General features: G+C 40.4%; 1 protein-coding gene across 2 annotated transcripts in view; it reads right to left on the reverse strand.

The window, feature by feature from the left end:
- Positions 1-14,071, reverse strand: part of NLN (neurolysin (metallopeptidase M3 family)) — a 37,013-nt gene that overhangs the window by 11,500 nt on the left and 11,442 nt on the right. For both annotated transcript variants that reach the window (XM_015410211.1, XM_015410203.1), the window contains exons 4-8: positions 10,049-10,156; positions 8,463-8,565; positions 6,875-7,035; positions 4,532-4,667; positions 1,235-1,601 (exon numbers count right to left, since the gene is read on the reverse strand). In XM_015410211.1, the coding sequence (XP_015265697.1) occupies positions 1,235-1,601; positions 4,532-4,667; positions 6,875-7,035; positions 8,463-8,565; positions 10,049-10,156 (875 nt within the window). The remainder of the gene's footprint in view (positions 1-1,234; positions 1,602-4,531; positions 4,668-6,874; positions 7,036-8,462; positions 8,566-10,048; positions 10,157-14,071) is intronic.

Below are 14,071 nucleotides of genomic sequence, written 5' to 3' on the forward strand. Positions count from 1 at the left end.
CTGTATAACAGGTAGTTAGCTCCCCATGATGTTAGCAGATTTGGAAACTGTGCAAACACTTCCCAAAAGCAGTCAGGATCGGTGCAACAATGGGCCTCTGGAGATAAATTTCACAGCCTGCTGTGAACACACAAAGGGGAAAATAGTCAAGGTGGCAAGACTTAGTTCTTAGTTTCTCCCAAGAGTTCTTCATCTACCCCAGAGGATCTCCAACCTCTCTGAGGCTGTAGGCACCTTTAGAATTTTGATAGGAGGTGGTGAGTGCCACCCTCAAAATGGCTGTCAACCACATGCTCTCAAGTTAGATATTGCAGCAAACTATGGTTAGCACGAACTAAAAATGGATGAGATACCAAGGAAAAGGGAGCCTTGCAAGTTCACTTTCAATAGATAATGCATGGTTTGCTATTATGTCAGAACTAAGCCAGGAAGAAGAGCAACAGAACATTTAACTGGACTGATTTCCTACTAAATTTACTGCAGAAAGTTCTAAGAGTATACAAAGGCTGCATAATCCTACACACTCTAAATTCAGTGGGACTTACTTCTCAGTAAACATGCTTAGAATTGTAGTGCATTAGAATAAAAGACCTCTGAAGAACAAGGAAACAATATGCCTTCCTCTTAATTTAGATCTGTGGGTTCTCAAAAGGAACTGAAGCTGCATGCCTTTCATCAAGGCAAAGGTCAGGTTTCATGATATTTGCAATCTTTTTTTCAAGGTGGAGTCTGAATGAGCAATAACACAGGCCCCTAAATCACAGCACCTGATTTTCTAATCCATGACTAAAATTGGAAGGGTTGCCTGAGGAGATTTAGGAATTCCTTGTGCCCAAGCGCCTATTCAGTTTCAACAAATAAGGGCTGGATGCACCTTAAGCTTCATGCCAGGTGTTGTAAAGGCATGTTGCAAACATGAAACAAATAAATATTAGGAGCATGCAGTTACTGGCACTTATGATATTTTTAGCTTCTACTCTGTGTCCATGAACAAATTCCAGTAATAATGGGCAATATAATTAATATAGACCACTGCTGAGTGCCTATGACAAATACAATACATATGCCAGAATGGCTCCTTGGGGAAAAATGATGAGTGAGCACAAGGAATTGCATGCCATAGTCAGGTCCTCAGAGCTTTAATACTGCACCCACCCTCACAACTACTAACAATCAGCTTCATCTTAATCCTAATAAAAATAAGGATTATACTAGCTACAAACTGTACAAGTACCTTGGATATAGGTCCAAGTAGAACTGTCCTAAAACTTCTCCTGTTGAACTGTCTTTCACTGTGTAAAGAGTAACACTCTCATGCCAAACATGGGGATTGTCTACTTGTTCAAAGACAAGTCCAAGCAGCTGCTGGTAAATGTTCAGTAACCCTTCTGTGACTGCTTCGATAGGGAAGTATTCCTTCAGTTTCTCTTGATCTACTGAATACTTAAGCTCTTCCGTCTGGTTCATATAATAATGAAGATCCCATGCATTAATTTTCCCATCATATTCAAAGCCTCTTTCTTCACACTCTTTTTTCTTCAGGGTTAGAATAAATGCTCTCTCTTCTTCACCCAGAAGCTTCAGTTTATTGCTCAGATCATCTGAAAATGAAACAATTACTATGACAATTTATTTAGTTGCATGCATCATGTTATTACAGAAAGGTCCAAGAAAAAATAGTAGATACAGGTAATATACATTGTAGACACTGAAGTGATGAATCAGCAAAAGCCTGTTTTGGGACAGCAATGCTTAACATACCCAAGGAATTTCTCCTTAATTAAAAGACTTGCTACAATTTATTAAAAGAACAACTCAGCTAAATACAAGAATGTACAGTATACTTTAGCCAAAGTCACAGGGAGGGAGCTGTAAACAATCAGGCTAATATCTTTGTGGCACATATTTTCTCATATGGAAAGCAGGGATTGATAGGTCAAGGACACATTTTTAGAGCCATGGAGTTCTGAGCCTAATATACCCATTACAACTGGATGGTTGCAAAACTCAGGTAAGAGTCATGTGGCAGATATATATTTAGCCTTCCAAAAAGCTTCCGACAAGTTCCTCATCAAAGGCACCTAAATAAATTTAGCATCATGGGATAAGAAGATGGGTTCTTCTGTGGTTCAGTAACTCTTTGAATAACAGGAAACAGAGAGCAAGGGTAAACTGACATTTCTTATATTAGTAACCAATGCCAATATTAATTAATTAACTGGAATCAGGGATTAACAGAGACAAAAGTCTGCATAGTCAAAGTGAAGGTATTCCCAGTAGTAATGTATGCAAGAGTTGGACCATAAGGAAGGCCGAGTGCCGAAGAATAGATGCTTTTGAATTATGCTGCTGGAGAAGACTCTTGAGAGTCCCCTGGACTGCAAGGAGATCAAATCAGTCAGTCCTAAAGGAAATCAACCCTGACTGTTCCCTGGAAGGCCAGATACTGATGCTGAAGCTCAAATACTTTGGCCACCAAATGAGAAGGGAGCACTCACTGGAGAAGACCCTGATGCTGGGAAAGACGGCAAAGGATGAGACAGTTAGACAGTGTTACCAATGCAACAAACATGAAATTGAGCAAACTTCAGAGGATGGCGGAAAACAGGAGGGCCTGGTGTGATGTGATCCATGGGATTGCGAAGAGTCGGACTCGACTGTGACTGAACAACAAAAGTCCAGTTTTGCAGATGGCACCAAGTTATTCAAGACAGTAAAAAGCAGAGTTCATTGTGATAAATTCCAACATGATTTCTCCAACCAGAGCAGGTGGGCAACAACATGGCAAATTGGGTGTGATGTAATTGTAAAGTGATGCATATTGGGGCAAAGCATCCTAATCACAGACTCACTGAGAGGGACTGAACTTGTGATGATTTAACCAGGAAAAGACCTTGGAGGTCATGGGGGATAGCAAAATGAAAATGTAGAATCAGTATTTGGCAGTGGTGAAAGGGGATAAATTTTATGTTAAGGAAAGGGACTAAAAATACAAAAGTCATTATCACAATGAACTTTCCTAGATCCATTGCGCAACTGCATTTGGAATGCAGTTTATGGTTCTAGTTGCCCCCATATATATAAAAAAAAGAGGGGGGGGGGGGGGGGGGGGCAGAAAAAAGCAGCCAAAATGTTCAAGAGGGAATACTTTTCCTATGAGGAACGGCTAAAAATATTGGGGCTTTCCAGCTTAGAAAAGTTATGACTAAATGGGGTATGACAGACGATTATAAAGTTATACATGAAGCAGAGAAAGTGATTAGACAATTTCCCCATTTTTCAAAACACTTGGGCTTAGGGGTGCCATATAAAGTGGATGGCCAGTTTTAGGAAAGACAAAGGAAGTATATCTTCACACAATGCATGGTTAACTTGTTGCACTCCATCATTCAAGATGTAGTGACAGACCCTTAGAGGGCTTTAAAAGAGGACTGGACATTTATGAACCTATTAGCTAATATGACTAAATAAAGCCTTAGTGTTCAAAAGCCGTGTATCTCTAAATGCAAGCTGCTGCTGGTTGAATGCAGCATGTTAGGGCATCAGGCTAGCCGCCATGGGAAACAGGATGCAATGGACAGACAGGAGGCAGCTAGCCTGATCCAGCAAGGCTATTTTTGCATTCTGGTTTGTTTTTTTTAAAAGGTGTACTGGATTAACAATATACAAGATTTTGGTATGTTAACTACATGCTCTAACTGCTTAGCTACTGTTGTTTATAATTAACAAATCGTTTATAAGCTATTATGTAACCTTCTTGAATTCTCATATACATTAAGTATTCTCTCACTCTCCAAGTAAACATGTGTAAATATGACTGTTGGAACTGCTACCAGACTGCTTCCTACAGGCTGCTGGGAGCCAACAGGTAAAGCAGGCTGGGGAGTGGCTGTCATTCCGTACAAATCAGGGGGGAGGAAAAGGACCACACAGGGAGCTAGATAGTTGCCTCAGTTCCCCAGCTGAGTTCTAGATTGTTCCACATGAGGCAACAACATAACCTCTAGCTCTCATGGAAGGAATGATTACATCGCTCTTCCTCATTTGCTATTCCCAAACTATGCCTGACGGCCCCTTCTGAGTCCCTTCCCAGTGTGTACTGTCTACTGCTTCCCTCATGATTTCCCTCATGATCACTTTAGTTGGGTCCATGCCCTCAGTCCTCAGGTATTAGCAGCTTCACCTGAGGAACTCCCATCCCGTCTCTTCTTGGACTGTTAGTACAAGGCCAGATGTACCCCATCAGTTTTCCCAGGTGCCGACTCTGCTTTTCCACCCTGTTCCTGAATTACTGTTTGGCCTTGTTCAATTTCTGTTAGGTAAACATCCAACAGTACAAACCCTATGAAACCCCCTGCCCTCTCCTGGCTGGGCCAACACAGGTCTGACACAACATGGCAGCTGTTCTTTCAGAGTATAAAACAGCAGCTTCCTTCCCCACCCCAAAATCTTTATCACAATAAACACTTCCAAAGGACCAAAAATTGCATTTAATATTTGTAATATTATATTACAAATAAATAAGACAGACCTAAAAATGCTGTTACATTATCTGTGATCTTCGCAGTGTTTAGCTCCAGTACAAAGTTGGCATGCGTACTGTATCCTAGAAGTTCTGCTAATTTTGCCCTCAAAGGAAGCAACTCTTGAAGAATTTTAGCATTTTCCTAGGGGAACAATGAAGGGTTTGTTATTTCCTATAAAGAATACACCAAAGTCTGCTTTAAGCAGCAGCAACAGTACAGGTTTTGAATGAAATATGCTGAATGCTCCTCATTTTGTCAGCGCGTTAAAAAAAATTGTAGAAAATTGCCCTACATGCTCAAAGCAAAGTAACAATAATTTACGTTTCTTCTACTTGGAGAGGGGAGCCAAAGCTAGGCAGAACAGGGCATGTTTTCTACACCAGCGCCCCCAGATTTTCTCTCTGGCATTTCCAGTTAGAAAGGATCATATGTAGAAGGGCTGGGAAAGGCATTTGCCTGAGACTTTGACGAACTGCTGTCAGTTAGAATGCACAGTACTGAACCAGTTGGTCCAACTGGCCTGAATTAGGATAAAGCAGCTTAATGTTTACATGTATTACTGCAATACTGATATGAGCTTATTCTCAACTACATATTTCACTCGGCTCCTATATGGCTGTTCAGACTGACATTTGGGCAGGTATGAGAGAGCCAGTGTGGTGCAACGGCTAAGAGCGGTGGACTCTAATCTAGAGAACCAGGTTTGATTCCCCCACTCCTTCACATGAAGCCTGCTGGGCCACCTTGGGCCACTTGTAGTTCTCTCAGAAGTCTCTCAGCCCCACCTACCTCACAGGATGCTTGTTGTGGGGAGCAAAAAAGGATGTGATTGTAAGCTGCTTTGAGACACCTTAAGGTAGAGAAAAGAGGGATATAAACACTTTCTCTTCTTCTCTTCTGTGAGTCTAAGCATGCTTTTTAAACAATGTAGTGGTGAATTCTGGTTCTTCAACAGTTCGACACCTGCCAATATGTCAGTTACCAAATGGGATAGGACAACCAGTATCAACACAATTACTGCACTACATTGTTTTTTGTTAAATTGCTAGTGATCCATCTTCTTAAAACAAACCTGTATGTTTGACAGTTAAATTCTCTACTCAAAAATCATTCTGATTTCTTTGTTTCATTATATCCAATTTACAAAAGCTCTCTCATTTCACAAATGCCATTTCAAAGAAAGTGCATTTCTTGCAACCATACATCACAACTACGCTGACTGATAAATAATTCCCTCATACCTGGATTCAGTTCTAGGATTAGTAACATAAAACAAAGCATTAAGAAAAATCACATCTTGTTTGCAAGTACCTAAAATGGGGGAAATGCCACACCTACAACTATAAATTCCTTTTGGATTTTTATAACACACTTTCTCCTGCTGAAAAGCTTCCTCCAAAAACATGAGCCAGTAGTGATCTTTATGAACTTTTGCTTCTTAAGATAAAACTGAGTTAAACAAAATTCATTAAAATAATGTTAAGCCCAATAAGAGCAAGGCACATCAGTACTTGAAAACGCACAACGCCTGGGAACATGTTCCATTATGCAAAAATTTATTATGAGTTTTGACCCAACTTAGCCCCAAAGTCTTACTCCTTAAATTAACCTTTTAATTAACTTCAGTCTTTACATTAACCTTTTTAAAAATCTGCATGTTCAATTAACAACTGGGCAAAGAGCTTAAAGCCAGGTCTTTAGAATGCTAATAAAACTGAAGTACTAAAAGGATTAGGGATGATTTCTCTTGCATTTTGTTTCTATTAATCATGCTACTTTGCAGTTCAACCAGCACTCCTAATGCTGACTGGCAGCTTCTCCCCATGGTCAGATGAAGAGGTTCTTCTAGCACAACAAACTAAGATCCCTGCAGGAGGGACAACACCAAAGACTGAACTCTGTGGCATCATTCGACCCATGGGAAAGGTCAAGCGTAATATAGTAGGATGATGCTGGACTTTGAGGGAGACCCATGCTGAAATCTGCATTCAGTGGTAAGATACACAGAGTGACCTTTGGACAGTTCTCCCTTCAGAGACAACCTCACACAGATGCGAGGATTTGGGTGACTCCAATGTTCACTTGCCCTGGGTTTTTTGGACAGAAGTCCAAAATGGGAATAATGCCACATCAACTACAACAATAACTTCCTCTTAAACCTTTATAACATTGGCCACAGCCCTGGACTTTTTGGACAGATCTCTGGATGAATATGCAATAAAAGAAGACATACGTACATATATAGCATGTGCTTTATTCTGAACTACAGACATTCCTACATCTAGTTTAGTTAGTTCTGCCCTCTTTTATCTCTTCCTTTAATTACGGAAGGAACAGATCTCTCATACCTCTTTGCACCTTGTGTTAAAAGATCTTTCCAGTTTCCGCCTGGTGTCCGGAACACAGCACTTCTTCAGAACAGGAAAATAGTGAGGATATTTTAAGGTAACTTTATATCTGTCTGTTTCAATCTTCTCTAAACTACTGATAAAATCATCAGGAAGAGCACCTAGGAAACATATTTTCACAGGATTTAATATAAGCCTATCAGCAGACACATCTTTAAAATATAAAACATATCCTCAAGTGGCTATCATTGAAATTATTTAATTACCAACTTGCTTGTATTGTCAAAGGAATCACAACCCTAAAGTCGTTATATTTCTTACTTACATACTTATATAAACATTTTACTTCGTGACAATACAAAATACATGTTAATCCATTATCAGGAAAAACTTTTCCAAATGTAATAATTTTGACTAACAAAAATTAAAATGTTGAAATGTTAAGGTAATAACATAAATTTCCAAATTTAGAATTCTCAGAAAATGAAGACAGCTTAGTATCCTTAAGAAAATATTCCAAAGTAGACATAGCAGCTCAGAAGAGAAGATGCTAACCACAGAGGAAAAATGAATGCCAATATAAAATGAAGAGAAACTGAAAGAAAAATGGCAAAAATGCAACCAGGATTCTGGTGAGATGAAGTTTATTGTATGGACTCAGTGCCCAAATATATCTAGAAGTCCAATACTAGGGCCGAGTTCAGACTGACAGTTTGGCCCGGCATCCAAACGTTTCAGGAGCATTTCAGTAGCGGATTAAAGGGGTGGGTTCACACAGGCATATCTTTCAGGTGGCCCCCAGCCGTACTCAAGCCGTCTTGGGCCGCTTCCCTCCCGAGTTTAAAAAGTACCAGGTGAAAGTGGTAGCAAATCGTGTGTAGAGCGGGTTGATTCCAGTTCCCCGAGTGTGAATGCAAGCTCTGCTAAGGCGGGAACAACCTGCAGTCGTTGATAAGAGGCGCTGGCTGTTTCCACAGGCAGGTGCCCATGCGCATAGGCGCATGCAGCGGAGTGCAGAAACAGCCGCTAACAGCCCGTCAGGGGTGGGCCAACAGTGCGAATGCTCCCTTGCGCTTCCTCCACGGTATCCTCCCACTTAATTTGCTGCAGTGTGAATGGAAATACCGCGACCAAGCCGTTCCAGGTCTTCTTTGCCACGACTCCCTAGCGCTTCAAATTGCCAGTCTGAACTCGGCCTAGGACTGAGTGTTTTAGTTGTGCACTTGCTTTAACATGTTTGCTGTACACTTATGTTTGTAGAACACACCCAAGAACCACACCCAAGAAGTAGGGAATGTTGTGGTTAGGTAACCTTATCCTGGCTACAAGTATACTGGCAGCTAGGTTCCATAACCAAAGTGGCTGTAGAATTACGCTCCTCTTAGTTATGCCAGCCTTCCCAATAAAGTGTTAAGGGAACACCAGGTGTGAGCCTTAGCCCCCAAGCCAGCATGACTCAGGAGATTGCCAGGAAATAAGTCAGGTTATAAATATCTTAAATAAATACTAATAGGGCTTACCCATGTTTATGAAGCTATTTGCCCAATTTATATACATTTATCTACAATTCCTAAACATGTATACTCACAAAGTTCGTCATGAGAAAATACCAGAAACGTGTTTTCTTCATTAAGATTTTTGTTGAAGTCTATGCACAGCTCACTCACTTTCTGCTTTATTTTCTTGATTTCCTGAATATGGAGATAGTTAAAAAAAACCAAAACATTGCATGATATAGCAAAAGTGTTTCACAGGAAATGTTTTATTTGTATGGTTTTGCTCCCAATATCCCTACATTAAAAATACTATTTATTTAAAAGACTTTAAAAGATAAAAGGAATCAAAACATGCAAAGGAGGTACAGCCTAGTTTCTGTGAACAGAAGCAAACAGCAGAAGCAGTTCTTCCCAGCTTCCCCTCCCCCAAGCAGCCACCTTCACCGCCCCCCCTTGCTTCGATTAAGATCAGATCCCTCCCCTCAACAATATGCCATGAGGCACAGGGAAATGCAGGAAAGGGGTAAATGAGGCAGAATTACTGCTCTGCATCTTGTGCAAATAGGGCAAGCCTTTGATTCCCCCCTGCTTTCTGCAGTGGTCCCTGCTCACATGGCAAATTGCTCGGGAAGGCCGTCCGATTTTTAGCAGAGGCTTTTGGGAGATGTAGGGTCTTCTGTGGGCAGAGAAAGAAGATGAAGTGCTGTTTCTGTGAACTGCTTCCATTTTTGGGAGCTGGGATTTGAAACACATCATCTAGAATATAGATGGAAAAGATACATCTGCAGAAGAAACTTCAAAAACTGTTTCTTCAACATGCAAAATAGTGTACATGTCACTTCCCCATCACAACGTTCTAATCCTTTTCTATTGCTTTTATGCTCAGATGTGTAGAAACTTACAACAGTAGCTCTTAGGGCAGCAAAAGTTAACAATGATTACAATGTCTAAGTAATGGCTGATTTTGGACATACAGAATAAAAGGAAGATGACAGCTTCCATGTTTGCCTGCATGACTATCACAAAAGCAACGGGGAGAGGAGAGAGTTTCACTGAGGACAAATGAGTGGTGCTTGAATACAGTCATCATGATCTGAAACCCACCATTATGCAGGCTAGGTGCTCAGCTACCCAGGTGCCAAAGTAAGCAGACGTGTTAAAATGTTCTGACAACAGCTTTTCTGTCTGCTTGGGAGGAAAGGGAGATTTTTGCTTATTTCTCTACCTTGCTGCAGACTCCCAGTTTGCCCTCCGCTCTGCTCCTTCAGACCCACTGACCTGCAAGAGCACACTTTGGGGAGGGCACAAATGTCTGAAGTGAGAGGGGAGAGGTGGTAAAGTGCCTCCCCCTGGCATGACTCTATTCACGTGGCTTAGGATCCAAACCATGGCTTCAGGTGGTCTGTCAACATCAACTTGCAAAACTTTCTGGAAACAGAAACATTAACCCCCTCCAAACTTTCTGGAAACAGAAACATTAACCCTCCACCACCACCAAAAGTCAATAGTTCTGAAATATTATCACCAAATATCATCATTTGAAAATCTTCTTATCACTTCTACTTTCCATCAGCTACTACTGACTACATAGGATGGTCTCAGACCACAGTTTAAAATGGGAACACAATAACCATGTAAAAAACACATGCTTCTCATTTCTGAGAGATGCCAAACTCACATTCTGTACTTCCAGAGGAAGATGCAGCCCATTCCTTTCACACATTTTTATTGACTTCTCTAAATATCTTTTGGCTTCAGGCTTTAAAGACCCAACGTCACATGTTTGCTGAAACATAAAACCATGATAACAATGATCTATTTTGTATCATCATATTTAAAAGCTTACTGAGCACTATAGGAGCAACAGCAAGTACTTATTACTTGAGTTCTTCTGTACAACAGAAATACAGAAATACGGTTTTCTACACTAACAATGTGGGGATCAAAATGCAATTCCACAGCAGCATCTTTTGCAGTTAGTTAATAGCAGTGTAAAAGCACTTCAAAGCATTCAAAGAATGTTACATTAATTATCTCGGTAATTGTCACAACAATCCTGTAAAGATGTGGAGCTAAAGCTTAAGACCACCAACTTAATTCACAGCTCAGAAATACATGAAGCTATTAAATCCATCCAATGGCCAATATTTCATTGCTATGTAAGATGCTCAGATGTGCAGTGGGTACACAACTTTAAACTGCCTTGAAGGAAATGTACTATATAGACTGATTTCAATTGAGATTCAGGCCTGGGTTTGGGATGGAAATGACATTGGTCACCCTGACAATCTTTTCTGGGACAGTTAATAGGAGGACTATGTTCCTACTGATTCCTTTGGTAATCAAAGTTACAGGAAAAACCCACAGACCATGGCATTTTTCTGGACAGGTTGGCTCAGTTGGAACTGTGGAGCACCATATTTCAGTGATTCTTCTTTTACTTTGCCTATAACTTCCAAAAAGTAATACTGAGGCAGCAATATTGGAGGAGGAACATTTATGCTGTAGGGTCTCACAGCAGTATTTGATTCCCACACTATCAAACTACATCTGCTAGGAAATGTCAACTGGCAATTTGGAGTAAGTTGCCACCTACATGCCGCTGACACCCAGATCTACTTCTGCTCAATGGATGTTTCAGTAATAGAATGGAGAAAGTAATAGAATGGATAAGGGCCATGGAAAAAAAACCTTGTCTAATGCTAATAATCTAGTCAATTATACCGGAACCTTTATGTTCAAGGACCAAAAAGACAGCCACTCCTGGATGGCTGGTTTGTAGAGGAGGGGCTGCAGGATCCTAATCCGTAGTATCTTCTTTCAGCTTCCACTAGTATTCAAGCTATGGCTGTTTCTTGAAAAGCATGACTCACCCAGACCAACACTCTGATCACAATGTTAGATTACTGCAATACACTTTGTGTTGGGCTACCTTTGACCAACTGGAATCTTTTACTGGTTCAAAACACAGCAGCCAGCCTATTGTCAGGGGCTGGATACAAGGAACAATCTGCATTGGGTGCCAGTTTGTTTCTGGGCACAATTGAAAATGCTTAAAACTAAAATCTAAGACCTTAAATGGCTTTAGGCTGTGGTCACCTTCTTCCACACCATCCAGCCTACTGGTTCTTTGCCTCATGCAAGATGAGGCAGATAACAACAAGTGATGGCATTTCCCTTTGGAATGCCCTTCCCCAGTATCTAGCTCACTGTCCGACTCTTGGCGATTCTATGGGCCAGCTCTCTCCACATTTTCCAATCTTGTACTGTTTCTTTGAGTTGTTCCATGCTAAGACTGGTGTCAACTTTTATGGTGTCTAGCCAACATGTTCTCTCTCAGCCCGTTTTCCTTTTTCCGCTAAACAATCCAAGTATAATTGCTTCTTCTAGTGAGATCTTCCACATGACATGGCTGAAATAAGTCAGTAGCAGTTTTATGATTTTTCCTTCCAATGACATGTCTGGTTCTATGTGCTCCAATACTTGCTTTTTTGTCACCTTTGCTGTCCAAGGAATGCACAGGAGACTTCTCCAGCACCACAGCTCAAATGAGTCGATTTTCCTCCTGTATTGCTTCTTCATGGTCCAACTTTTCAGCCATAGGTTGCTATGGGGAACACAATAGCACAGATTAATCTGCATTTGGTTGCTAAGTTGATGTCCTTGCTCTTCCATATTTGGTTCATGCTCATCATTGCTGTGCGACCCAGCGTGATTTGACGTTTTATTTCTGGACTGCATTTGCTGTTTTGGTTGCTCTGTGATCCTAAGAAAATGAATTTCCCCACACATTCAATCTCTTCATTGTCAACTATTATTCTGACATTTCTCTTCTTCTCGGTGGTCATAAACTTAGTCTTTTTGATGTTTAGGAAGAGGCCAAACTTCTCACTTTCATCTTTGATTTTCTTGATCAGGTATTCTAGGCCTTCTTTAGTTTCCAATAGGAGGGTTGCGCTGTCGGCATATCGAAGATTGTTGATATTCTTTAGATACCAGGCCAAAACATTTGGCTTTACCCATACTTTTAATGGAAAGGTTATCACTTCCTTTTTGGTTGTTTTTATGGCCTCTCTGTAGCTTGAGGGCTGTTTTCAATGTTCTCTACGGAATTTTATATTTGCTGTTTTATGCTGCTGGGTAAAATAATAATTTTAATGCTGATTTTATACCCTGGCAGCTTCTTTACTAGCAACTGCAATGTTTTATCTTTAGTTACTATCCTCTTACTGTTGTATCATTTTTGCATTGTGAGTTTTTCTCATCCAGTCATTGCCTAAGACATATTCAAGTTGTCATTTCTGATCCTTTTCTTCACAAATATGCACAGTACTGGTAGTATGTGAGAATGAATACAAGGCTAATAGGCAAATATTTGCTTTGCTGAACTGTAGATTGAAATCTGCTAGCTATTAAAACACACTGGGCTTTTCCACAGCCATTAGAAGAGTTTCATATGATGTTTCATCAGACAGCATTCAGATACAAAGGCACTTTTTAAGGAGAGACAAATTTGGCTTTAGCAGGCTGCAATTTTTATGCTCATACTTGGATGCAAGTTTCGCTGAAGAGATGAGGATAATGTTTAGACCAGTGGTTCAGCTGTTCAGAAAGTGGCAATTTAAAACTTTCAAACCCCATGTTCATATCCTTCAGGAAATATCACTGCATAAGGCATCCTTGGGAATGTGGAATGGTATCGCATAAACCTCGTCAGATACTGGAAGCTAAGCAGGGTTGGTGTTTGGACTGGGAGACCACCAAGAAGGACTTTGAAGAGGAAGACAAAATGATCTCTGAATGTCTCTTGCCTTGAGAACCTCAATGTGAAGTGACAGCACTTTACACATACAAGGCATCCCTGTAAGCTTTGCATATAGGTAGAGCTGGCTTAAAATTTTTCTTTTCTACGAATATATATATTCAATACATAGGACCAACAGACTTAAGTTACCAACATCTTTTTGAACAGGGCAGAACTGAGACTAGGAAGAAGAGATGGAGCCTACTGGTAAATCTTGAATATAATGGGTCTCTAATATAAGCCATAAGATTGCTTGGGTGACTATTGAGATCTGGTTCACTGAAGAAAATGAACTTTTCTCCCAAAAAAGTGTATTGACTATGGTTAGTCAGAAATTATATGCTGGCCAAAATAACTGATTCACAAAAAAGCACACTCCACAAAGTGGCAAGACTGAAAAGACACTGATCAACCAAAATTTTCCTTCCATTTTCCTCCACTAGTTTTAATCATGGTTAAGGATAGATTTTTACCCAGGATTTGAAGCTAGTTAAAACTCAATGTTGCCCTGACCTGGATAGCCCAGGTTGGTTTGTTCTCGTCAGGTCTTGGAAGCTAAGCATTAGGATCATTAGTATTTGGATGGGAGACCTCCAAGGAATACCAGGGTTGTGACACAGAATCAGGCAATGGTAAAGCACCTCTGAATGCTTCTTGTTTTGTAAACACAGGATTTACATAAACTGTGACTTGACAGCAAAACAAAAACCACAGTGCAGACCAGCGAGTAAAGGACAGGAGAATTTATTAAGAATTGGGAATATAGACTCCTACAACAGTGGCAATACAGAAGGCCTTCTCAAACTTCAGATGACTTCATAGTCCACAATAATTTGTTCAGTGTTTATAATCCTGAATAATATTAATAGGCTGCAGGGAGATTATTCAGGCCTGCAG

Source organism: Gekko japonicus, unplaced genomic scaffold (assembly GCF_001447785.1).
Source record: "Gekko japonicus isolate JY-2015 unplaced genomic scaffold, Gekko_japonicus_V1.1 scaffold179, whole genome shotgun sequence".
NCBI classification, from domain to species: Eukaryota; Metazoa; Chordata; class Lepidosauria; order Squamata; family Gekkonidae; genus Gekko; species Gekko japonicus.